This window comes from Rhea pennata, chromosome 15, assembly GCF_028389875.1.
Source record: "Rhea pennata isolate bPtePen1 chromosome 15, bPtePen1.pri, whole genome shotgun sequence".
NCBI classification, from domain to species: domain Eukaryota; kingdom Metazoa; phylum Chordata; class Aves; order Rheiformes; family Rheidae; genus Rhea; species Rhea pennata.
Genome location: NC_084677.1, coordinates 16,446,525 through 16,472,450, shown reverse-complemented (window position 1 = coordinate 16,472,450; position 25,926 = coordinate 16,446,525). Strand labels below are relative to the sequence as shown.

Below are 25,926 nucleotides of genomic sequence, written 5' to 3'. Positions count from 1 at the left end.
TGCACCCCTGAATGTTTTGAGTACTTTGGGGGACTTTCTGTCAAGCCTGGCTGCAAAAACTACCTGCAGGTGAGTCTAACAAGCTGGTGGTGACAGGGTCTGAGCCCCAGCAGCTGGAGCACAATGACTCCTTCCCCTCATCGTGGGCTCTGTCTGGGCCAATCCAAAAGCAACGGATGCCTTTAGCCTCTGGTTCCACGGGGCACGTTCAGGTTCAGGATGTGCTCCTGATGCCACTGTGACGGGCGCTTCCACCAGGCGTGAGATGACAACCCTCCCAGCTCGGCCGCCTTGCGGTTGCTCCCCTCTGCTTGCAGCTCATCCTGCAAATCTAGTCAAAAGTGCAATAATGTATTTTGTGTCTCTGTTCCCCAGGGCTGGACTGGATTTGCATGTTCAGTGCATCAGCGATGCACTTGCGGCACTTCAATTTATGGATTGCTTCGTTTTATCTCTGCCACTTTAGTGGAAGCTACTGTCGAGCAGGAGCCAAATAAACAAGCCAATAGTTTCCCCTGCAGTCACCTCCGAAACGGGGAGGTTTTTTCTCACCACCCCTTTCCGTAGCCAAACCGAGCAGTCCCCACCTGCAAACCCAGCCGTGCTCCTGTCCTCGCGGGGCCCGCGAAGGAGCGATGCAGAGCCCCGGCGCCGCGCGAGCCGACCCGGCCCCGCAGACGGGGCGGGCGCCAGCGCCGCCACCTTCCCTGCCCGCGCCGGCCCGCGCGGCGAAGGCGGCTGAGCTGACGGCCTCTCCTCCTTGCGTAACTGAGAGGCACCGAGGGCCTGGGGAGGGTTAGATCCGATTCTGGCAGCAAGCAGCGTGCGGCGCGTGCTGCGAGCGGCCCGGACATCGATCCGCCACCAGGGAGCTGACGGACCCGCTGGGTTTGTGTTTAGCCGCGTTTCCTTGCAGCTCTCCCCGGAGGCTGCCGGGACCAGGGGGAGGTGATAGCACCCCGAAAGCTTGGGGGACCTGCTCCGTGGCGGGTTCCCCCGGAGCCCCGCGGAGTAACGAGCGCTGATTTGGGGACGGGAGGAGGCACGTGTTGCTCCCCAGCAGCTCCCGCCCGCTTTGACGTGGGGTGAAGCGGGTGGCTCCGAGCCCGCGCGATGTCTCTGCCTCCCCGACGCCCCCGCGGCGGGATGCGGCGGGGGCGGAGGGTTCAGCCAAGCGAGCCAGACCCCCGCGCGGCCCCGCGGGAGTGCGGCCAGCGCGCTTTTTCCGTTCCTCTGCAGCGCGACCCCGCAGCGGGAAAGGGGCAGTCCTTTCCTCTCCTCCTGGTTCGAGTATGCGCAGGTCACCGCTTTCGCCCCCGGCGCCCTCCCCGCGCTGCGACGGCCGGAGGGGCGCCCCGCTGCAAGGGGAAAGGGGATGCGGAGTTTAGTTTTCCATTTGCAGGGATGAAGTGTCCAGCAGCTCTGTTATTTCCCTGGAGTTTTCTGTCTCGTGAGAGCACGGTTTCCCCCAAACAAGCTCTCGGGGGCAGGGGAGGCAATGGGAGCGCTGGGAGCTGCACCATTTCCAGCGCCTGGGAGCGGGGATTTGTGCAGTGGGCGCAGGGAGCTGGTGAATATTTCCGTGTGCCTGGTACCGTGTCCAGTGCTAGTTTATAATCCCGGTAGGGTGGCCAGATCTCGTGGACAGCGTTGCAGCTCGGCTCCGTGGGAGGGGAGCAGCAGGAGGGCGGGCGAGCTCGCAGCCAAACAAGACCCTCGCCAGGAGGACGAGCGTCGAGCCCGAGGGAGGGGGGAGACCCGATGCTGCTCGGCCCGTGGCTGCTGCGGCACGAGCAGACGGAGCAGCGGGGCCCGCGGGGCAAGGAGGGGCCGTGGACGGAGGTTCCCCTGCCGCCGCCTCCTGCCCCCCGAAACGGCTTCAGAGGAAGGGGAAAAAGCTGGCGGGGACGCTCGGGGCCCCGGGGTGCTGGCGGAGCGGGCTCCCGCCGCCGCCGCGTTCCCACGAGCGATCGCACAGTCCCCTCTAGTGGATATTTCCGCTGCGTCGGTGCTGCCGCCGCGGACGAGCGCTGCTCGGCCGGCCGCCCGGGCTCCCTCCGGCTCCGGGATGCGCCGCCGGCGGAGGTTTCCCGCAGGGCGCCGGCACGCGGCCGCGGCACCAGCGGTCTCGCGATCTTCCTCCCTGCCCTCCTCTCCTCTGCCTGCCCTGGGCAGAACCGCCAGACCCAAACTCTGCTTTTGGGAAGCCAGATGCCAATAAAACCGAGGGTTTATTGCAGTGTTCCTCATCAGCCTCTTTTTCATGGATATGCATTAAAAAAAAAAAAAAAACAAAAAAACACCCTTTCTGCTGCATAACTCCCCCCGCCACGAGCTGGAGCCGACGGCTGGAACGAGCTGCGCAGGGGCTGCGAGCGCCGGCGGGGACCGTCCGTCTGTCCGCCCGCCGCACCGGAGGTTGTCCTGCTGCGACGCGCGGGCTCCGGCTGTGCCAACTGCACCTCTCCCGCCAGCCGCCCGGCTCGGCCCTCTTCCATCCGCTCTGCTCGCCCCTTGCAGCCCACGTCCCGAGCTGATGCTAAATGAGAGTTTCGAGGACCGAGAGTTGTGTTTTTTTTTTTTTTTTTTTTCCTGATCCTTTCGACGCCTTTCCCGCTCCTGCCAGCTCAGTGGTTGTGCCCAGCCTCAACGCCAGCTACATTAACTTGTGCAAAAACTGTCTGCGAGCCGGGCGCTTCCGTCACGCGGGGGCTCAGACCCCTGCGCGAGCCGAGCTGCCGGGCAGGCAAGCAGCAGAGCAGCCCGCCGCAGCGTCCGTCCGCTCCTCCTCCACCTCCGGGCTCGCTCCGCGCGGGAAGGGGGGTGCCAGGCGGGTGCACACCCAGTGCTTTCCTGGCGGACCGGCCTCCGGCACGAGCAGCAGCGGCTTTGAAATCCAGGGAGGAACGGTGAAATCGCCGGCGTTGCGGGGGGACAGAGCGCGCCGGTCCTGCAGAACGCACCGGGCTCCCGCCCGGGGCTGCAGCCGCAGAGCCCCAAGCGCAGGGCGAGCGCCGGGCAGCCGGAGAGGACCGCGCTGCTCCCCACGGCCAGAGCCAAGGGGGGATTGTTTTTATCTTGCTTCCTACTGCAGAGATGGTTTTTTGCAGCCTCGTCTGGGGGAGCGCTCAGCTGCATCGAGAGGCACCGCCGAGCGCGCGCGCGCTGAGCCTGGGCATCGTCTGCTGGCTCCCAGCGCCCCGTCCCCCCCCGTCCGAGCACCGAGCACTGAGCTGACCCCGCGCAAGCCCCAGCTGAAATGCAGAAAGGAGGGATCCAGCACCGCTCCAAGCCCCACAGCAGGCCTGGAGCCAGGCAGTAACACGCTGAGGGTGAGCTTGTCCATCCGAAACACGTAGCTGGCCCCCGTGCCAGGCACGAGCTCCCCCTGAGCCCGTGGGAAATGCCCCACGGCCAGAAGGTCCCGCTGCCCAGGGGCCCCGACGTCTCTCCTGCATCAGCCGGGGCTTTCCGGGGTGCTTGGGGGGCTCCCCGGCGTCTGGATGACAGTGGGGTTTCAGCCCCCCCCCCCTCCTCCTCCTCCTCCTCCTCCTCCTCCTCTCCCCAGCAAGCACGGCGTCCGTCGGCGTGTCCGTGGTTCGCACGGCCCCGGGCCGGGCTCCGCGGTGGGGGACGCGCGGGGGCCGGCGCTCACGCCGCCCGGCGCGGCGGCAGCCGTTTGCTGTCCAGGATGGCCCTCCAGTCGTCCGTCCAGGAGTGCAGCCTGCGGCTGGGAGGCTTCAGCTGCAGGTGCTTGTTGTGGCAGGCGGTGAAGAGGACGTGCTCCCAGCTGGGGTTCAGCTCGGCTCCTGCAAGGCAAGGAGAGCGGCGCGGCCGGGGAAGGGGCTGCCGGCGGCGGCGCGCGGCGGCGCGCGGCCCCTTCTGCTGCCACCCCACGCCTCCCTTACCGGTTATGTCGGGTCGGTCGTCGATGAGCAGGTCGGCGGAGACCACCGTTTTATCTCGCGTCAGCACGATCTGCTCGAGGAACTCCGGCCCGAAGTGCTTCTCCACCCAGGCGTACTGCAAGGCAACAGCGGAGCGGGGCGTGAGGACCGGGGCTGCCCGGCGGAGCGGACCCCGAGCTCCGCGCAGAGAGGACGTTTCGCTTAATCAGTCTATCGGGAGCGGGCTGGGGGGAGGATCCGGGCCCTGCTAGAGCTCAAGTTCCTTTAAATCCAAGCGGCGTCTGGCGGCGCGATGGAGCGGGAGGACCACGCGGCTGAGCGCGCGCCACCTCCGCTTGTGCTGCAAGTTCGGCCCTGCTCAGCACCTTCCCTCTTCCAAGCAGGTGAATAAAATGCCTTTAGCCTTGAGCATTTTGGGGCTACTTGGGGCTCTTTGGGGCTACTCGGGGCTCTTTGGGGCTACTCAGGCTGCCCATTCCCCGCCTCCTCGCCACATGCGGCTCATGGCTCACCTTCTCGTAAGGGCAGTAGCGGTACTTCTTGATCGGACTTGTGCAGATGAACACGTCGGTGCTGCCACGACGAGAGGAAGCAGGTCAGGATATCCCAGGGTGGCCAAAGACACCAATGCACCCTGCTCCCCCCGTAGCTGCACCTCGACCGCTTCTGCGAGACCCTACTTGGTACCTGAGCAGGCCAGAAGAGGCTTCCCACCCGCGGGAAGCCAAGCGGGGGTGATTTAAGATGCTAATCCCCCATCTCCCAGGGTCTCACCCCGACGTGCACCCACCCGCAGAGCACCGGCGCCTTTCCCCTCCTGCCACCCTCGCTGGGAGCAGAGCTGCAGGCAAGGAGATGCAGGAGGCCCATTCCTTGGGGACTGCTCCGTGAGTCCAACCCCGCTGCTTCCTACCCGTGCCCGGGAGGCTCGTGGGCTCGCGTTGCACATAACGCTTCTGCTGGGCGGTGGGAGGCGGAGTAGCCTGCAAAGCCACGGCTGCTCCCTCTTCCGCCCTGGCTGCACCGCGGACGGCGACGGCTCCTACTCACTCTGCCAGGTTGGCCATTTGCTTCACAGCCTCCACAGCCCCGGGGAGCGGGTCCAGCTCGATGAAGAAGTTCTTCGATTCCCAGATGCTGATGGCCTTCTCCTAGGAGAGGAAAGAGACCTGTTACCGCACAGCACTTCTTGCTGCTCTTTTCCTTGCACGTGCATCTTCCCACTCTTTGCTTGGAGAGAAGATCGTGACAGTGGTAAAGGGGGGGGGGTCCAGCCTCTGTGCTGCCTCTGTTCCCTTCCTGCTAGCCCACCTTGCCTCTGTGGTCTCCTGCATTCTCCATCTGCCTGCCTGCACCCATCCACTACGACTTGGCTTGGAGAGCCTCTGGAGCAGGCTTAGTTTGGTCGGTGCAGCCCCAGGCACATGGGGAGCAGCATGTCCCTGCATACAAAACCAGAGATTGCCCAGAACTGAACCAAACCCCAGGGAAGTCAGCGCCTGGAGTGGCAGCTTGACACGGATGCAGCTGAACTGGCCTGGTATTCCTGCTCTAATGTGATGCTATTCAGCTCAAGATGCTCTCTGGCCTATGTGTCTCAATCATATCTAAAATAGCATCCAGGAGATGCTATCCCATGGGAAAAAACATTTTATAGATGAAATATATGTCAGGAAGACTGTGGCCCCTCTTCCTCAGGGATGCCTGGGCAAGGTCCACCAGGCAAATAGAGCTTCTCCAGGTGTAGGTTTGAAATGCTTAACATCCAAAGCTGCGGCTGGGGCTGACACTGTCACGGTGCAAAGGGAAAGCAGAGCAAAGCGGACACAGAGAGAGCACGTGGAGCAAAACCCAGGGACGAGGGAAGTCAGAGACCGGGGGCTGCTGGTGACGGGTACTGCCGATCGCTAAGAAAAGCAATTATCTCATGGTTTTGTGCTGAAAAGATACAAGGGAGAAGGAACTCCGTCATGTGCCCAGGCCCTGGGCTTCCTGCCTCTGCAGCCGCCCGGGGTTGCTGTGCAGCCCACGCGCAGCGGCCTCGCAGGGTGCGGGCTCGCAGCCGGCCCAGGATCGCGCCCGCCGGGCAGCAGAGCCAGCAGCTGCGTCACGGCACTGCAACCCAGCGCAGCGGCTGCAGAGGCTTTGCTTTCCCTCCTCTGAAGGGAGCCTTGCCCTCAAGTACCGATCTTGCTTTTGAGCACCTCTGCCTTTTTATTCGGGGCAGGAGAAAAGGGGGCAAAAGGAACCTCAGACCCCTCCTGCGTTCCTTGTCTGGCAAGAGCATGGTGGGGACGGCAGAGCCTCAGGGTAGGAGAGAACAACCTCAGGGATGCTTTTATGCTGGGTTTTATGAGCTCGCAGTAAAAACGTGCCGACCGGACTTGCAGCTCCGTCCTGCCTGATGAGTGGGAATCTCGTCTTTCCCACGTTTTGCTTTTACTGCATCTGCACTGAGGAAAGAGCAGACAGCCGTGAGCAATTGCAGCTTTGCTGTGAACTCAAGGGCAGCCGTGCCCCAGAGCAAACACAGGGGTCATCTGGGGAGTCATGCTGTGCTTTGCTCTGCTGGCTACCTGTGCCAAGCCACGTTCACGAATCCTGGCATGGTCCAGGCTCAGTTTGCCTGCTCTTGCCCCCTTGCATGAGCATGAACGCCCGAACCCATTGCGTATTTGGGGACACGCATGCTGAAAAGGAAACGTGCTGATTCACGGCCTGCAGAAAGGGCTCCTATTAGCAGGAAAAGAACAGCTACCCTAACAGATTGCTAAGGTGCCAGGCAGACACTAAAACTCCCATTGCACTGCCTTAAATCGTTGTGCAATTATTTTTATTTTTGTTTAAGATGTCAAATGTAGTTGCACAACAGATAAGAGAGAAACATGGCCTGACTCAGCAAAGCACTTCAAACTGTGGAGTGTCTTCTTATGGCAATGACCTCAGTAGCTCTTCTGCTTCCATTTGTGTTAAAAAAGCATTTTGCACTCAAGCTCAATGGAGGAAGAACTAAACACACCTTGAGCAAAAAGACTCGCTGAACTCCGGGAGCCCCGTCGGAATCACCCCCTGCGGCACCAGCTAGTGCTTTGACTGGCAGATGGAAAAATCTGCCTGGCTGGAAATGCCCCCGTGTGCCGGACAGGACAGGCCCCACAGCTAGGAAGACTTTTGTGATCATCAACCTCAACTTTCTTTTTCTTATTGTTCCCTGTGAACAACCCTCTGCCCTCCCGGGGCTGCCCATCCTTCTGGGCTCTGCATGCTCCACATCCCCGCTCCCAGAGCTGGATCCTTCCACGTTTTAATCTCTTTTGCTGCTCTTTCCTGATTTCCTCCAGCAGGTGCATGGCACCCTCTGATGACGGGAGACTCTAATGGCCCACGTGCTCTTAGCCACAGAGAGGCTCCTACTCTCTTCACCCCGGTCTGAAAGCCCGGTTGAGATCCAGGCTGCTTTGAGGTCCATGAGTTTTGCCATTGTTTCAGTCCAAAGGTTTGGAGGTTTTACGTCGCCATGGCAGACAAGATGAGTGCACCTCATTTAATACAGCCAAAGTAGTTAAGATCCAAACAACAACAACAACAACAAAAAGTGTTATCATGCATTAGCCTTGCCAAACTTTTCGCATCCGCTTTACTGCATGAATGATGGTTTCCACTTCTTCCACTTGCTAGTAGGAAAGCACTGGGCTGTATGCACACTCCCCTCCTGCGAGCCACTGCATCACTAAAGACAAGAGCACTTATTTGCCCTAACACCTTTGGCTCATGCAGCTACAATCCGCAGATAAGACCACAGCAAGTGGAGACGGTTATAAGGCTTCTGCAGCACTGAACCCTTTGCTGGATGATAAAGTACGGTATAAAGAGAACTTTTGCTTTTAGGCTTTAATTACTAAAATGAATCACAATAATTTTCAGACCTGGGAGGGCTTGGGATGGTTTTATTTTTGAGTAAGCCCTCACATGAAGCATCAATTGCATGCTTTGCGCTCAACTTCCCTGCTGCATCCCATCCCTCGCACTGCTGTTGAGGAACGAAAAAATCCATCTTGGAATGAAGGCAGCTTTTTATTTTTCATATTTCAATCTAAAAAGCATGGCCAAAACAGAGCTCGAAAACCCCAAATTGTGCATTTATTTTAAAAGATATTTTAAAGATCGCTTCTTCTGACAAGATATTCTTTCCCTGCACCTATATCTACCCATGCAGGCACCTACATGGAGCAGGGAAAGCGGACAGATGTGCACTGGAAACGTTCAGTTTCCGGAAAAAGCAGGGACCGCTGCTGGGTACGGACCTCCAGCTGAGTTGTGGTGGGAGCTCCAGCCAGCCCCCGCAGCCCTCCCCAGCGCTGCACCGGGGGTCCCGGCGAGGTGCCAACGCCGGCCACGCGACGGAGCCGGGGGATGCACAAACTCACACTGAGCCCAGGTCGCAGGCGCCCGTATTGCTCCGACACCCAGAAGCCCCGCCGGTCCTCCAGGGCAATGTAGGGCTTGTCAGGGTACCTGGCCCTGAACTTCTTGAGGAAGCCTCCCTCGAAGTCGGCCAGCACCCCGTCCATGTCCACCAGGACCCGCAGGGCCCGCCGGGACCCAGCGCCGGGACCGCTGCCCCTGCCCAGCCCTGCCAAGGGGCCGCAGCGCCGAGGCCGCAGGTGCAAGAAGCTGCTCAGCAAAATCATGGTGCAATTGGGGCAGGGGGCCCGGGGGATCTCATCGGGGAAGGAGGGGGGTCCTTTATCCCAAGCGAGCACCCTGGAGGCAGGCGGACCTGGCAGGCCAGTCCCCTTGCGGCCGCGCTGCGGAGGGGCGGCGGGATGCAAAGCAGAAGCGAGCGCGGTGCAAAAGAAATGCAGCGGGGGCGCAAAGGCGATGCAACGGCCCGTCCTCGGCCCCGGCCCCCGCTCCCCCTCCCCGCCCCATCAGCAAGCGCGGAGCGGGCGGCCGCGGGCCGGGGCGGCCGGGAGCCGCGGGGGCTGCGCGGCGCCCGCCCCCGCCCCGCCCCGGCAGTGCAAAGCCCAGTTCCTCTTCCCGGTGCCCGGCCGGGCCCGGAGCGCCGGCACCGCCTTAAAGCGGCACCAGCGCCCCGCGGAGCGGAGCGGAGCGCGCCGCGGCCGCGCCGCCGAGCCGCTTTAAGCCCGGCCCGGCCCGGCCGCGCTCCCCTCCCCTTCCCGGGAGCGCCGGCTCCGCGGTGCCCGGCCGCGGCTGCACCCCTGGGGTGCATCCCCGGGGTGCATCCCCCGGGCACCCGCTCCGGGCACGGCGAGGGTGCCGTGCACCCGCACCCATGCCCCGGGTGCATGCCCCGGGCACGGCGAGGGTGCCGTGCACCCGCACCCATGCCCCGGGTGCATGCCCCGGGCACGGCGAGGGTGCCGTGCACCCGCACCCATGCCCCGGGTGCATGCCCCGGGCACGGCGAGGGTGCCGTGCACCTGCACCACGCCCCGGGTGCATCCCCCGGGCACGGCGAGGGTGCCGTGCACCTGCACCGTGCCCCGGGTGCATCCCCCAGGCACCTGCTCCAGGCACAGCGACGCTGGTACAGCCTGCTGGCACACCACTGGGGCAATAGGGATGGGAGATATCCGCTCTGGGTGCCTGGTCCTCGAGGGAGGTGCTGTAGTGAGAGGGGGTGTAACCCAGAGCTGGTGTTCTCAGCCAATATGCTTTGCTGCTGCAGTTTTCTGACTCCTCTCGTGAGGTGAAACCTTTTCCTTCAAGGGTGTCCATGGTGCAGCGCCTGTAACAGCGGTTCATCTCCTCTTACCTGCTACTTGCTACAGACCCTCTCCTCCATCCCTCACTAACACCGTCAGTCTCTGCCCTATGGCCCCATGTCTGTTCATACCCGTTTTGGAGCTTATGCACTAGTATGTGTTTTGGGGCACAGTGTGCACATGCAATCCAGATGGTGATTTTTGTAAGTAAACCTTGCCACATAGTACTCGTTTCTGCCAGTGCACAGGGAGGAGTTATATTTTGCCCAGGGTCTCATTAGATGTGATGCAGCTCTGCCTATATGGGTGATATAAACATTTCAAATAAGTTATCTGGCCCCAGTAAAATGCTTAAGATAGTGATGATAATGTGTGGTGCTAAAAAAGTTAACATGCCATAAGCGGGCCGTGCAGAGAGAAACTCAAGGTGTTAGATTTAAGTGCCAAAAGACAGAGAAACTACCTGCCATAAAGGTTTGTATATTCCAGCACAAGACCAAAGATCAGTATGGTCAAAAATACTTAGAGGATTAAAGCTGATAAAGAGGGAGATGGCCTCACACTGTGACTAACAAGATTAGGTAAGTGCTGAGCTGCGAAAGAAGAGATACTGCTGGTTGACAGTAGTAACAGTATTTTTAATTCCAGAATATTTCATCCCAATTTCAGAATATTTTTCAGGGGTGCATGTTATCCTTGTTTCACATACAGGCCAGAAGAGCTACAGCGATCAAGTGATTTGGTGAAGGTCATAGAGTGAATAAAGAAAGGAACACAATTCCTGATAACCGGGTTGTGCATAATGTTAAACATAGAGGTTACAAGGGAAAATCTGTGACGTTTCAAGTCCGTATTCTGCTCTTGCTCACACCAGATGCATCTTGCTTACGGCAAAGATTAGGATTTCAGCATACTTGGCATTTCTAAGTAGTGAGCGAATATACACACATCATTCATGACACAAAGAAAGTTTCCTTCTTGTTCACGGCACATTGAAGGACGTTCTCCCAGCCCCAACAACTTCCCTGCCTTCAGCAGCTCCGGACAGCGCATTTTACAAGTTTGGCTCTCACAGGGATGGAAAACATGCTTGCATTTGTGTAAACCGAACGACCACTGCTGTCATGGCGGAACCAATCCTTGGAACCAACTCCGCAGATCTTGTTCCGTGCTGTTAGGGAAGGTATTTACACGTGATCGGTTGGCAGCCACCAAGTCGGGGCCCCTGTGAAAGCGGTAATACAGCTGCACGGTGCCCGGCCTCGCTGCGAAGTCACTCCCGACGTGAAGGCACTCTACAGCCGTCCTCGCAGCACAGGCGCATACCGCCGCCCTCGCCGCCTGCCTCACAGCGGGACCGTTACTGCAGGCCGGCGCGCGTGATGCCACATGGCCCGCGCGTGACCTCCTGCGCTGAGGCAGGACAGCAGGCGCTGCCCCCTGAGACCGGGACACAAGAGGGGGCGGCTGACGCCATCATGACGTCACCAACCTCCCCTCCCCGCTCTGCTGAGTCACGGCTTCCCGTACTAAGATGGCCTCCCGGAAGCGCGGGGGGAGGAAGGGGGCGAGTACTTCCGGTGGGGAGAGGAAGGCGGCGGTTGCCACGGCGACCACGGCGGGCGGGATGAGCGGCCGCCGCTCTCGCGAGAGGGGATGGCTCGCGGCGGAAGTGACGCGCGGCGGCGGGTGTCTCGCGGCTCCCGCTGCGGCGGCTGATTGGCTGGCGGCGGCAGCGCCCGTGCCGGAGGCCCCTTCCCGCTTCCCCCGCCGCTCCCGGGCCGAGCCGCCCCCTCCTCCTCCTCCTCCTCCTCCTCCTCCTCCTCCTCCTCCTCCTCCTCCTCCTCCTCCCCCCTCCCTCCCTCCCTCCCTCCCTCCCCCGCCCGCCCGCCCGCCCCGCCCCGCCCCGCCCGCAGCGCGCGCGCGGCCGCGCCGCCAGCCGCCAAGATGGCGTCGGCCCTGGAGCAGTTCGTCAACAGCGTCCGGCAGCTCTCGGCCCAAGGTGACCGCGGCGGGGAGCCGCGCGGGGAGCGGGGCCGCCCGCCCGCCGCCTCGCCCCGAGCAGGGGCCTGCGGCCGGCGGAGAGCGGCCTAGCCGGCCCCGCGCTGCCGCCGGGGGTGTGGGAGAGGGGAGGGCGGCCCGCGGCCTGCCCCCCTCCGCCCGCCCGCCCTCAGGTGTGGAGGGCGCGGCCGGGCCCCGGGCGGCGGCGGCGGCGGCCGCGGGCGGGCTCTCGCTCGCCCTGCGGGCGGTGATGTAGGGCTGCGCGTGCGGCTGGGCTCGGAGGGGCACTTGGAGGGTTCCGCCGCGGCCGGTTTGACAGGGCATGGTGGGCAGGCTGTGGCCTCGCCTTGCTCATCGCTTCCTCTGCCAGGCACCTGCACAGCGGTGTTTTTTTGGTAGTCAGAGCTCTCAGGTGAGCGAACTGGAGAAGATGCAGGCAGCTATGCGAAAATCCAAGCCTTGAAATCCAAGAGGGGAAGAGGTGACAGAGTGGGGACCTTAACTGACAGTGTATATGCTAGTCTGTCACCGAATGTGTAAGTTGCAAGATGAGTATTTTAAAATACTTCTCTTCTTGTGGGCAAAGCAGAACATGAACAGAAAAAGACAACCTTCATTTCTGGGGCACTGAAAAGCCCTTATCTCTGCTGCTGAGTTTTTTTTTTCTTTGACTTGCTATGGAAGCATATGATAGGAGTCTGAGACTCTACATTGGAGTTACCATAACCAAATGTTCAGAAGATGTTTGAATATTCTTAGTTAGACTTTCTCACTTTTTGTTTGCTAGATTCTTATTTTTCCTGTATTTGGGTACAGTATTTCCTAATTCTTGAACTTTCTGGCTATACTGATGCTCATGAAAGTGTATTTTTCTGTGTGGGGTATTTGCTCCCTAGAAGAAAGTATCAGTTTTTGATGAGTTCCTTAGCCTCAGGCTTTATCTCTTCCAGTTATATTTGGGTAGAGCTTAATTTTTCTCTTACTTTGTATTTTAACTCATTAATTGTATAGAATTTCTACTCAAGGTATCTTTCTACACAAGAGACTAATTGTACCTGCAAGATACAAATACAAAACAAACAAAAGAAGGTGCTTCTTTGTACATATGTAGTTTAGCTGTGGACCTTTTTGTTACAAGATTTTGTGGATGCTAAATGCTCAGGAGAAAACTGAACGACTTCATGGAAATTCTTCCATTAGGGACTAGTCAGCTGGGCACTCTTTGTAAGGTAGTACGCCCATGAGCGCAAACTCCTGGAGTTTGAGAGAATGCAGGAGTATATATGCTTGCAGTGTTGTTGTTCTTCTCTGGGCATCAGCATTTGGCTGCATGGCAGATGAGATAGATAAACCTTTGTCTGACCTGATATGGGTATTTCTACTTATATAGTGTAATTTTTTAATTATTTTTTAAAAGAACAGGATGCTAGATGATAGCAGTACAGTGGATAGATTTTCCTTTTAGGGAGGATATAAGTTTTTTTCATTATTCAAATAGCATTATCAAACTACAGAAGGTTTGACAATCTTTACTCATTTCGATGGATGTACCTGGAGTTTTAATGCAAAGTAGAGAGTGCTGTTTTAGGGATGACGGCTGTGATTCTGGGTTCTTGGACTTTGGTCCTACATTTGGACCTTTAAATTTCTCTGTTATTTCAAAGTTAAGTTTTCATTGTTAAGGCTTCCCAAGTTTTATTTTTCAAAGGAAAAGGCCAGAGGCATTTTAGAATAATGTTAATCCGTGTGAATAGAGACACGTTATTCTTCATCTCATGATGATTTTTGTAAAGGTGAGAGAACCTCTACTTCTTTCTCCTTTTCTTTTTCAGAGATTGAAATTGAAAAAGAAACCTCTGCTTTAGAGTAGAGAAAGGGGCAAGGTTTTAAATTAAAAAAAGGGGGAAGATTTTGAAAGCAATTCATGTTAATCTCTCTTTGCTTTATTTGTAAGGCTTTTTTGGCTATAGCATGCTTTGCTAATTCAAAATAGTTGTCATTCATGTTATGTTTATAGCTCCCTCAAATAAAATAGCATTGTAGTTCTAATTTTAGGAAGTAAATTAAAAACAGTTTTAAAAATCCTACTATTTTATGTATTTATTTATAATTTTAATATCTATTTCAAAAGAATGTTTATAAGCAGATCTGAAAAGGTTTATCTGGCACTTGAGAAGTAGCAAGCAACAAAGCCTGATGTTGCAATTTTTTGGAAAGGGGTGCTGGTCTAGGAATTGTTTTTTCCCTCTAATATCTAGAAGGCGCAAATGTAGATCACTCTTGCATGAAACAGAATTTTGAATCACAATAAACTGACCAAGGTCTTGATGACTTAGCTCAGGTGAAGCCTGGCTTTGATATGAGACCCCTGAAGCTCCTTCTCTGATGAGGCGAGTTGATGCTGCATTTCATGTTCTGTTTGTGCTCTTAGGGTTTTCTTTACAGTCTCAAAGGCCAGGAAGCTTAACTGTTTCCTTTTAAAAAACATACTGCTGGCCTCGCTCATTGAAGACTCTGCCTAGTGTGTTACAAAAAAAAATAATTTCTGTGGTTGAGATTGCTCCTTGCTTTCCTCTATAATCTGAGGAAAAAAAGTAATCAAGTATGGGAATGCGTAAGTGTTTTCTAATTAGAGTTTGACAATGATGTTTCATCTTTCAGGGCAAATGACCCAGCTTTGTGAGTTGATCAATAAAAGCGGAGAACTGCTAGCAAAAAATCTCTCCCATCTGGATACAGTGCTTGGTGCCCTGGATGTGCAGGAACATTCATTAGGTGTTCTTGCTGTCTTGTAAGTGTTGTTTTTCTTTAATTAGATCTCTTAGTATCAAAACATCAGGAAGCATGATGAACTGTGAGCAAAACTTCTTACTTTTGGACATAAATACTTTTACTCCACACTTCTTATAAGTGCTTAATTTCCTTTTGCGATATACATTTTATTAGAAAGAATACCAAGGCAACTTTGTTTTCAAAGGGAAAGTATTTTTCCCTACATGTTCAGCAAGAAGATATAACACTGAGGTCTTCTTTTTTCCTTTCTTTCTTTCTTTCTTTTTTTTTTTTTTTTTTATTTGACTGGCAGGGAATTAGTGAGACAGACTGCAAGAATTAAGCAAAACTCCCTCCCCGCCCCCCAGTGAAGCATGGGTTCTTATCTTAATTCTTGGATATTTGTCTCCAGTCAGCATTGAGGTTCTTGGTGCTGTCTGCATTTTAAGATAATACTTTAATTGCCTTGGTGATGCTGAGGTGAGGTAAAGTTACTTTTTTGTTTTTTGGATATTTGGCTGTGAAGCTCAAACAGTATTTTCCAGCTGTACCGAACTGCAAGGGAAGTGTCTGCAGGTTCCATTATTATTTAAAATAGTCTGTTAAAGGAAAAAGCAGCATTCTGATTCTTGATCTACTGTCACTTTGAAATAAAATGAATATAATATACAAAGATAATACACAATATTTCCCTAGTATCTTTCCCTTCACTAGCATCTTGCAAAAATGTATCATGGGATTTACAAAAAGCAGGGCACCTATATTGTATCAACAGAAGAATTATATCATGGGGTACGTGAAAACCAGTCATTTAAAACAGGTGGAGGAAGGAAGATAACTATATATAAGAAAGAACATTTAACATGTAGTATTTGAAGAGATGGTATCAGTGAAGCATATAGATAAGTGTATTCCTGGCTGAAACTGTGGCATGGAAAACTCCCTGCACTAGAGCAAGTAGATCGACACCTTTTGAAGAGACAGGGAAGGGGAGATAGTACGTAACTAGGATAGTTGTTACCTTTGTGGGGAAGGATGGTTCATGATCCAGGTAGGTTTGAACTGCGTGTTACAGTGTATAGCAACTGAAATTGCTATAGGATTGGATACCTTCCAACACCATTGAGTAGATTTTTTTTTCTGCGTGTTTTTGTGACTTTTGTAGGATATATAGCTAAAATTTTCATTGCTGTCAGATGAGCATCATGACTTGCACATTGCTTTTTCTATAAGATTAGTTTTTAGGCTACAGAGTGCTAATGAGTAGTCTGACATGAAGAGAGAGTGGAAATGAAGAGCAAGAGCTCTTCTGAAGAGATACGCATCTAATAATTTAATAGTAAAGAATCTCCAGCACCTTCAAGCAGAAGGTGGTATATAACCAAAGGTGTCTAGAGAAGTTGTATGTGGCTTAGTGTTAAAATTCACCATCTTTAGCCATTTTTTTTAATTATGATTGCAATTACTGTACCAAATAAACCCGTTCTTGTTTTTGCCACAGTTTGTTCTTAATTGTGCTTTTCACTAGATGCAAGATAAAGGTGTGTGCTGAAAGCATGTTTTTAAATACTGTGCAGCTGCTAGGGAAATCTATGTTTAATGTGGCCTGAATGTTTTTACTGAAGTGAAGTATGTAGTCCTGGAGTGGAAATCATATGCCATCTGTAATACGCACTTTGGATTTGTTTCAGAGCAGCTTTATGCATCCACAGAGACTTAGAGATGGAGATGGAGTTTTTTTATTCATCCCCCAAAGTGAAGTGTTAAATCTTTTCTTTTTTTTTTTCCTGCCTTGTTCTAGGTTTGTGAAGTTTTCTATGCCCAGCATCCCTGACTTCGAAACATTATTCTCACAGGTGCAGCTTTTTATCAGCACTTGTAATGGGGAACACATTAGATATGCAACAGACACTTGTAAGTTAATCTTGCTTTGAGAGTCTATGCAAATCTCTTCGTATACTTTGATGTTCTTGATTTTCACTGTGTTTTTTTTTTTTTTTTCCCCACATTGTATTCAGTTGCTGGCCTATGCCACCAGTTAACAAATGCCCTTGTGGAAAGAAAACAGGTGAGCAAGTATCATCTAGTGTGAATAAGCTATCTACATATCCAGTCTCTTAATGTCTTCATACAGATTTCCCAGTACCTTCATTTTAGATATATTTATGCAACTCTTTACTTTTTAAAAGTCTACTAAAATGTAATGAACCTAAAACTAGATTTCAAGGAAAAATTTAAGATAAAATTTGTTGAGAGAATCATTTTAAACACATGCACGCACACCAGCACTGCCAAGAGTGTTCTTCAGATAATAAGTATGTGAGTAGGAAAGAGCTACAAAAATTGCTAGTATTGGTGAATCAGTGTCACTAGTTTCAATGTTATCCCATCAGTCATGTAACGTTCTTAAATATGTTTCCCTTTCATTTTTAGGCATTTAATTAAAAGAGTTTGAGTAATGATTTTGATGCCAAGAAATGTGATTTTTTTTTTTCCGGGACATTTTAATTGAAATCTAGTCTGAAATAGAAATAGAGGTCAAACCTGCTCCAAGTGAAGTTATTGCTTTTGATTTTGGTGGGACTTCACGTGATGTTAAGGAAACGGTCTATTACGAATACAAACTACTGTATTTCTGATGAGGTTGTCTTTTTGGAGCAGAATTGTTAACTTTAGTTTATCAGGAGAAGTTATATAGCCACAGTTAATTTTATTTTCTGAGACTGCAGTATCGTACAAAAAGGGAACCTCAAGTTAACTGTTACTTAATGGAACCTATCAATTAGTGTTATTTTTCATTTGTAAGTGTCAACATAAGATCCAATGTGCTGCCATCTATGAGAAATTATCTGAAAGAGATGTAATTTCTGACAGCCCCTGCGAGGAATTAGCATTCTCAGACAAGCCATAGACAAGATGCAGATGAACACAAACCAGCTGACCTCAATACATGCAGATCTCTGCCAGGTAAGAGTTAGGGCTTATTCTGAGAAGCTTAAAAATACCCATAACACTTTGGGGAAATTCATGGTTACCTATGGCAATGTAAAAATGGCTTTTAATTGTTTTTTTCTGGTAATAAATAATACGATATACTGAAATAAAATCCCCTTCTTCTCCTCAGATATTTTGTTTAGTGCATGACTTCTGAAAGTCCTTTGACTTTACTTCTGAGTTGAAAGTCACGCACAGCTCTGTCTAGACGTAGACAGTTCAAGTGTAACATCCAGATACCGTTTGCTCCAGTTTGACAAAAGGCATGTTTGTGTCAGTGCCTTTGGCCTGAATTTGCCATTTCTGTCTCATTCTTGGCTCCTGGGGTTTAGTTTGGACGGGTTTTTTTTAGTGCAATATTTAGTGCTGCCAGCACATAGTCTAGAAGGCCTGGAGTTTCAAGTAGCTTTGTCAGAGTACAGTTTCTTTAGGATTCAGATAATACTGTTTGTGAACTGGTATAAATTATGGGTTATTCAGATATCATGACATAACGAATAGTCTGTTTTACAGCACTACTGATGTACAGTGTAATATTTATTAAATAGTGCTAAATGAACTTAGTTGCAATTTGTCATTAAAACTTGAGTACAAATGGCTAATTTATGAAAATTTCGTTTATTTTCTTGTAGCTCTGTTTGTTAGCAAAATGCTTTAAACCTGCCCTCCCATATCTAGATGTGGACATGATGGATATTTGTAAAGAGAACGGGGCGTATGATGCAAAGCACTTTTTATGTTACTACTATTACGGTGGGATGATATACACTGGGCTAAAGAACTTTGAAAGAGCACTCTACTTTTATGAACAGGTAATGTTAAATTAAAATGGTAAGTTCAAAATCTGATCAACTGAAGGGCAGAAATTGCTCACGTGATAACGTTGAGAGAACGTATCATCCCTGAATTGCCATCAAAACTTCCAATAACTGTTATGTAACTAGTTCTAAAGTACAGGGAGTCTCCAGTTTTTATTTTCGTTCTTCACCTTTAGGTTATAGTCCTGTTAATAGATCTGTACTGCTAGCTATCGTTTGCCTTGATTTTTGGTTTTGCACATGTACATCGTAATTATACATAAAAACTGATTTGGGAGAGTTTTAGTGTATAGGTTATTTTATAGAAGGTGTAGCCTGGATGATTTTCTGTTTAAGTGAAGTAACAAATAATGACACACTGTCTTTGGAAGTATATTCCTCTAAGAAGGTCTTTGATAGCCAAGTAACTGTTACACCATAAAATTGCACCAACTCAAAGGTTGGTGTTATATTTATCTTGCTATAAATATTTTCAAATGCCTACTTATTACTGTCACATAAGAAGCAGTTCACAGGCTGACGCAGAGTGGTGTGTTTTCAAGTAAAATGAATTGAGTGGTTTTGTTTCCGGAGACCTTTGTTAACTTTGAGGGAAGTCACAGAGAAAGTAAAAACAGCAAATATTGTAGAAAGAAAAGACAGCTGTGAAACTGATAAAAATTCAGTGGAAAAATTTGCTGTCCAATGCACAAAATAAACTAGCGTGGCATTTTTCTTTTCTGTGAACAAAGGCAAGCTTTTAAGTAGCACTGGTGCAGTGTACTAAGATCTTCTTTCCCTATCCTGCAAGCCTCTTCCAGCATACCGAAGTCTGAGATTTGGTGATGTAATATATTAAATTCTTTAAGGATCTGTGCAAGTCCAGCTCCTACAGGATCTGTATTTTCATTCCTAGTAACAAGTAACTGCAGGTGATTTATAGTACAATTTTAGATACATACCAAGGAAGGAAGTTTTGCTTTGGTCTTATCAAAGTTATTTTAAGATAGGCTTTATTATCGCAAGATAAACACTTTGAATAGCTGATATAGAATTTACTTTTTTAAGGACATTTTTGGTTAAGTAATTTTTACAGAAGAAAGTTAGGCTTTAATGCTCAAAAGTAGTTTTCTTATATCATTGTATCCTCTGTAGCTGCAGCTTTAGACTGAGATTCTACTCATGCAGTAGCTATTGGGATCTACCAGGAAGCATATTGATTTTCTATTTAATTTCTTTCTCTTACTCAGGCAATAACTACTCCAGCCATGGCAGTCAGTCATATTATGTTGGAGTCGTATAAAAAGTATATTCTAGTTTCTTTGATACTACTTGGCAAAGTTCAACAGCTACCAAAATACACTTCCCAGATAGTTGGTAGATTCATTAAGGTAAGTTTTGTGAATATAGCTGAATAATAGAGCATGAAATCTGAACTTATTATCTATAGGGTCAAGAATTTCTGTACCCTCACTTTATGGTACTATTTAATGTTTTGCATCATGGGAAATAATGCATATGCCAGAATGCCACTTCTCACTGTCTTTATAGGCTATGAAAGGCATGGTTAAGGATGGTTAGTGTGGCAACTCATAAGTCTATCCCAAACATAAACTGTGTTGTTCATATTGGCAATATCAGTTTTTTAACCTAAACTGGGGAAATTTTTGGATTGAAAGGATTTCACAATTAAAAATACTTTGTTCACTGACAATGCATACCCGTTGATAGGCTTTTACCTTTTCGGAGCATAAACAAGACTCAAGTTACACTTGGCTTTCAACACGCAGTCCCCATGTTCTAAAAAAGTCCAACTATAACTTCATGTAGCTGAAGTTGATACCATGTGTAGCTGGTGAACTACTCTAGGAAATGGTACACTTAAGCCAACTATTCCATGTGACTGCTGGAGGAAAAACCTGCTTGTCTCTTCAGCTCTAGTTATTTGCCCACCTCCAGAAAGAAAGCTTTACCGACCTTTTCGGTAAAGCAGTTAGAAATACATGCGTTGAATTGTAATGGAAATAAAATCTCACACGTAACATCTTCAGTATCAGCAGAGGATTAATAGTGATCAGAATTTATATGCTAACAAAACTGAAAGCGGTTGGAAGACGTTTCCTGTTTACTTCACTACTGATTAGTATGTGGAGAAGGTGAATAAAATGAAATCCCAAGGCTAGTTTAAAATTTTGCGTGCTTGGTGTTGGATAATTTGTTCTGAAACAGAACTTGTGCTAATTAGCATCTGCACTTCAAGTACTTTCAATTGTATGTGTAGCAGAGATGCATAACATTAGAATCCAACAGTTTTTAACAGTGTTGAGTGAGGTATAATACAGATAGATGTTCAAAGATCCTACTTCTATGTCAGTCCTTGCTGGCGTGAGATTTGGACTTGAACTGTCTACTTCTCAGTGTTTTGCTTACTGTGAGTTGGTCAGAGAATACTTCTGTTTAGGAAACTGTAGTCTGCTCATTCTAAGATATTAGAGAATTGAAGTATATTGAGCTAGCTAGTATTTCTAGCTTTCTAAAGAGTAAAAGCTTCTGGAAACACTGAGTTAGGAGTCCATAAGCATTTTGATCAGGTATAGGGTAGAAGACAAAACAGCTGTCAGAAGAGTTGTGCTCCTGTGAAAATCACTCAGTTCTAAAAGCATGCTTGTTTTAATTAATGCAGAATTTGCTGTTTTGTGTCCGAAAAGCAGTTTCCAAAAATCATTTCCTTACTTTAAGTACTACTATGCAAGCACAACCAGCTACCATTTTGAAGTAATATAGTTGAAAGAAACTTGAGCTACTTAAATTCACTTTTATACTTGCATGAGCTTTTAAAAATTGAAATAGTGAATAGATATTGCGAGGCTGGTTGAACTCCATGTTCTTCAAGGAAATTTTTTTTTTATTTTTTTATTTATTTTTTATTGCAGCCCCTTAGCAATGCCTACCATGAATTAGCACAAGTTTATTCAACCAATAAACCCTCAGAGCTTCGAAATCTGGTGAACAAACACAGTGAAACATTCACAAGGGATAACAATATGGGGCTGGTTAAGCAATGCTTGTCATCTCTTTACAAAAAGAATATTCAAAGGCTAACCAAGGTAAGATGGATGTTTTATTTTGTTGAGAAACTGAGTGATTAGTCTTCTCCAAACAGTTCTACTCTTATTAAAATCGGAGCAAACTGATAATGTAATAATCTCACAGTGAAATGGCTAAAACTTCAATTCACCTCTCTGAAACAGCACTACGAGTTTTTGTAATGTCCTATATAGGAAGCAAATTCATCTGGCTACCTGTATATTATCTAAAAGGTGGTTCAATATGAATACTGCCATGGGAAGCTGCTTTAATTTAAATAGAAAGTGTATGTTTGCTTGTCTGCTTCCTTTTTGTCCTGAAGCTTCCAAATCTTGGTACATGTGGCAGTGTGCTAATCTAAATCAGTGGTTTTGCTAGCTCAAATGAGAGAACTTGTCCTGTAAAAACTTCTATGTGTAACCAAAAAAGTCATGAGCACTGCTACCATCTTTCCCAAAAGACAGGAAACCTGAACTTTACAGGTTGTTTCATTAGAGAGGAGTGAGTGAAAGGGACAAATTTTGGGAGTATCTGAAGTAAAGGTAAAACAAAAGCGGTGGAGTGATATGCTACTTGAGCTCAAGAGATCAGACTAATTTTTAAAGATGATTGGGGAAAGCTATTTTTTAGAGAGCTTAACTTAAGTGACGTTTGATGAAGTGGAACTAACCTCTGAAGTAAAGCAATACATACGTATTTTGAAGTGAATTCAAGAAATGGGCAAGTCTTACTCATGTAAAAAGATGACGGAAGAGATTGAACTTGGTTCTCTGGTAAAGAAGAGATTGCAGAAATGTAATAATGACTCCATTAGTTTTATACATGTCTGCAGAGCACAAATTACCATCTTTGGGAATTAAGTCATTTCTTCCTCTCTGGTGGCTTTTGTAAGTAATAACTACATGTTCTGCTTGATCCTGCCCATCAGACTTAAAAATAAATAAATAAATAAAGTTTTATAGGCCCTGAAGGTTTGATAGGAAGAGTTGTCAGCATCAGGTTTTAATGTTTTGATACTTTCTAAATTTCAGACATTTCTTACATTATCATTACAAGATATGGCAAGTCGAGTGCAGTTGTCGGGACCCCAAGAAGCAGAAAAGTATGTCCTTCACATGGTAAGGCCTGTTACTATCCTAATTAAAAAGCTGATCCAAATCAAGAGCTTTCAGGGTTTTTGTAATGAATGTTTAGAATGGCTGAAGGATGGTTCTTTTTCAGGGTGAAAGAACCCTGTTATTATGCTGTGGTGTTTACTCTGTTCTCGAAGTCTTAAAAGATACTCTGCTTAAAATGAGACATGCATCATTTGTCTTCAGAAAATTGTTAAGAAATAGAAAGCAAACAAGATAAAAGATGCCTCTACAAGCCATCCATGTCTCGCAGCTGCATAAAATTCCATACTTAGTTCTAACTTATGTTAAACCCTCTCTCATTTCAGATAGAAGATGGTGAAATCTTTGCAAGTATTAATCAGAAAGATGGTATGGTCTGTTTCCACGATAATCCTGAAAAATATAACAATCCAGCTATGCTTCATAACATTGATCAGGAGGTAAATAATCTTTGAGGTATTTTTGCTGTTGGAATTTCTGCTGAAGAACCCTAGTCTATAATTAGAAATCTGCAAGAAGAAGTCAGGCTAGGTCATTATAAATTTAGAGAATCAGGACTGTGAATGATTACTGTAGTATTTCACAGTACTCATATTTAAGTGTCTTAGATTAATATTCTGTTACTATGAACGTAGTATCTGTTGTATCTTCTGTACAGCCTGAGCTGTTTCAGTAGACTGCATAACATTAGTGACTTGAATTGACCGTTTTAGAGATTTTTAGAGCTTTAGACTTCAAGTCTAAAGTGTTCGGTGATTGTGCTACCTGCACATTGAAGTGGTTGATCCTTGTGGGACTGTCTGTCACAGTGGCCTTAAAGATGGTTAGGAAGACGTGCATCAAAAATAGAAAAATGACCTCATGCTTTCGTTTAGGAAACGGAGAAGAACATTTTGACTTGGAACCTTTGTGATGGCTAACCTGTTCTGTTCTACATATTTAAGCCATGAATATCTTGACATCTTGTTACAAGCTGGACAAAAGAATCAACTTAATATTTTCACCTTTTTTTAAGATGCTGAAATGTATAGAGCTTGATGAACGACTGAAAGCCATGGATCAAGAGATCACTGTGAACCCTCAGTTTGTGCAGAAGGTAATTGGCTTAGTATCCTATAAAAGTAAGGAAGACATTCAGTGCATTGAGTATGTGTTAAACTGAATGTCAGTACTTAGTGCTGATGATTCCATATATATGTAATTTGGTTAAAGATAATGCTTTATAAAAAGCAAAAAAGAAGTGTAAGTTATTTCACATGCACTTTATTTTCCTGCCTATTAACTTTGAAGTTGTCTATTTCAAAGGTAAATCTTCAGGCTTGTCTTTGAAGAAATAACTCTTTGCCTTCCAGAGTATGGGATCTCAAGAAGATGACTCAGGGACCAAACCATCCAGTTATTCCTGAAATTAATGTTGCTCACCACTCCGCTTTCAAGCAAAAGCTTAAGAGAATCGCGCCTGGATTAGGGCATTGAGGAGTTCCATGAAGAGAGCAGAGAGAACTGAGCTTTGCTTTTCACCTGGACATTAAGAAAATAAAAGAACACCCTCAGTACTGTATAATTTCAGAAATATTCTCTGCAAAGAAAAAGGAAATCTCAAAAGAAACTTAAGTCTGTTGTGGATTTATTTATCTTCAGATTAACATCGTTAATGCATTAAATAATCTACCTTTTGTTTTAAAGGGTTTGAATGTTGCTGTGTTTCTGTAGCAGTCCTTTTCCTCTTCTGCAAAAAAGTGTTTATTCAGGGAAGAATACAAGCTAGTGTTGGTTCACTTACCGAGAATTACTGGTTCATTATTTTGTATTTGAAGTTGGCTGCAAGTGCAGATTCATCATATGTATGGTGGGGGAGGAGTGGAAAATCTGAGTAAAACTCTCTACGTTTATAAGCTGCGTATGTCCTGTGTAGTTGGCTGCTGTCTAGTAAATGATGAAATAAGAACCGTGTTCTTCTCGAAAAGGTGAGCGTATTAATTGAGTCCTTGTAAGGTGGTTTTCTTGAAATGCAGAAACACTGTAGGGCATCTATATATGACAGCTATTTATGATTTTTTTTAAGTTCTGGTACAAAGTATTTCCTAATAATGTTTGCTATTAGATCAAATTTCTTGGGCCTAAACAAAAGGATATTTAGAAGACCCTGGTGTTCTGGGGGATGCTGGAAATGAAGTTCTTCACACTGAAAGAACTCTTGCTCCTATACAATATGGCATAAAGAAGTTTTTATTCAACCATCTGATACTTTTCTGTGTTGGAAATCAGTCTAAGTGAAGGCCATGCTACAGATCTTTTCTTTGTTTCCAAAGAAATTCTTTATGATAGAATCCTACACAGCTCTCCTAAAAGCAGGGTTCTATTTGGAAATAACGTGCTAGAATAACATCTGTTTTCTTAAATCACTATGTCAAACATCACAGTGTTGTCACTGGATTCCTTAAGTGCTTTGCTCTTTGAATCAATGGGCTCTTTTTCTGTAGCTCCTAATGTATTTGAAGATCATTATTGTTCAAGCATCTTTGAAACGCTTCATGTCAGTGCAAATCTCCTGCTATCAGACATAAATAAACCTGCCATGAAGTCAGAATGTGAGCAGCTCAGCATCCAGTGCTTCCTACTTAAACACCTGAATAGGAGCTGCTTGCTACTGCTGATAACCTACCAGCTTTTTTCAGGTGCCTAAATGGGAACTAAGCATTTCTGGCTCTTGCCGTGTGAAACTTTGTATGTTTTGAGGTCACTGATGGTTTGAAAATATACCATTTGTGCTTCCACTGCTGATTCAGAACTGTTGGGGTTTTCATTTAAAACTGCCATCTTAGTTCTAGCAGAGCCTCTGTGACAGTGATGCTCTCTCTAGTAGAAAAGTGTCCCCAGGCTGCTGTTTAGGTGGTGAATAAAGTTTTTAAAGTATCAAATAGCAATTTATTACTGAACACAGCATAGGTCCCTAGTATTAGTAGCTCACCATTGAGTACTTGTGCTTCCTATCATAGCAGCTTCCATATTTGAAGGCAACTTTTACACCTAATCTTAAAGCAAAATCTTGTTTTTCATAACTTGCCTTACCAGCCTTGTAATTAAAGATATTTATGACTTTTTAAAAAATCTTTTCCTAGTTAATCCTGCAGTGATTTTGATGGTGAACATACTTAGACGATTTCCTGCTCTGGTACTGTGGAAGTGTTAAAAACGTGATTCATAGTGCTGTGGGCCCAAGCATGAGGTTGGGTTGTAGAAATATTTACAATCGTATGCAGTAGTCACCGAAAGGACTGACAGTGGCTAACCTCAAACTGCCACGTAGACAAGTACGTGGAAAGTTCGCCTTACGTCACCAGGGGATCACTTGCTGGGGGAGAATGTCTGAAGAATGCTTTTGTGAAGGTTGAACCAGAAATGTGCACTTAGCATGGCTAAGGTTTTGTAGCACTAGTTCCTGTTAGTGAACATCGATGTATCTGCCGAGAGCTGTTGCAGTGGCTTTTGTGTATGTGGAATTACAAGCGAACCAATACGT

At 48.0% G+C, this 25,926-nt stretch overlaps 2 protein-coding genes across 9 annotated transcripts; one reads left to right on the top strand and one right to left on the bottom strand.

Moving 5' to 3' along the window:
• Positions 1–2,212: 2,212 nt before the first annotated feature.
• On the bottom strand, positions 2,213–8,898 carry NT5M (5',3'-nucleotidase, mitochondrial). The gene is made up of 5 exons (XM_062588524.1): positions 8,336–8,898; positions 4,959–5,059; positions 4,421–4,481; positions 3,909–4,023; positions 2,213–3,809 (listed from the first exon to the last, which is right to left on the bottom strand). The coding sequence occupies exons 1-5, from the start codon at positions 8,597–8,599 to the stop codon at positions 3,652–3,654; spliced, it is 699 nt and encodes a 232-aa protein (XP_062444508.1). The 5' UTR covers positions 8,600–8,898; the 3' UTR covers positions 2,213–3,651.
• A 2,611-nt stretch (positions 8,899–11,509) lies between these two features.
• COPS3 (COP9 signalosome subunit 3) lies at positions 11,510–24,993 on the top strand. Of its 8 annotated transcripts, none has more exons than XM_062588183.1 (12): positions 11,516–11,639; positions 14,300–14,429; positions 16,212–16,324; positions 16,429–16,478; positions 17,285–17,377; positions 18,037–18,216; positions 19,452–19,592; positions 21,135–21,308; positions 22,320–22,406; positions 22,730–22,843; positions 23,419–23,499; positions 23,756–24,993. In XM_062588183.1, the coding sequence occupies exons 1-12, from the start codon at positions 11,585–11,587 to the stop codon at positions 23,807–23,809; spliced, it is 1,272 nt and encodes a 423-aa protein (XP_062444167.1). In that variant the 5' UTR covers positions 11,516–11,584; the 3' UTR covers positions 23,810–24,993. The 8 variants fall into 8 exon arrangements, with proteins under 8 accessions (XP_062444169.1, XP_062444171.1, XP_062444167.1 ...); XM_062588184.1 differs by lacking the exon at positions 11,516–11,639 and adding an exon at positions 11,962–12,174; XM_062588188.1 differs by lacking the exon at positions 11,516–11,639 and adding an exon at positions 12,025–12,174 and having other exon boundaries at positions 16,267–16,324; positions 17,217–17,377.
• The last annotated feature ends 933 nt before the right edge of the window (positions 24,994–25,926 follow it).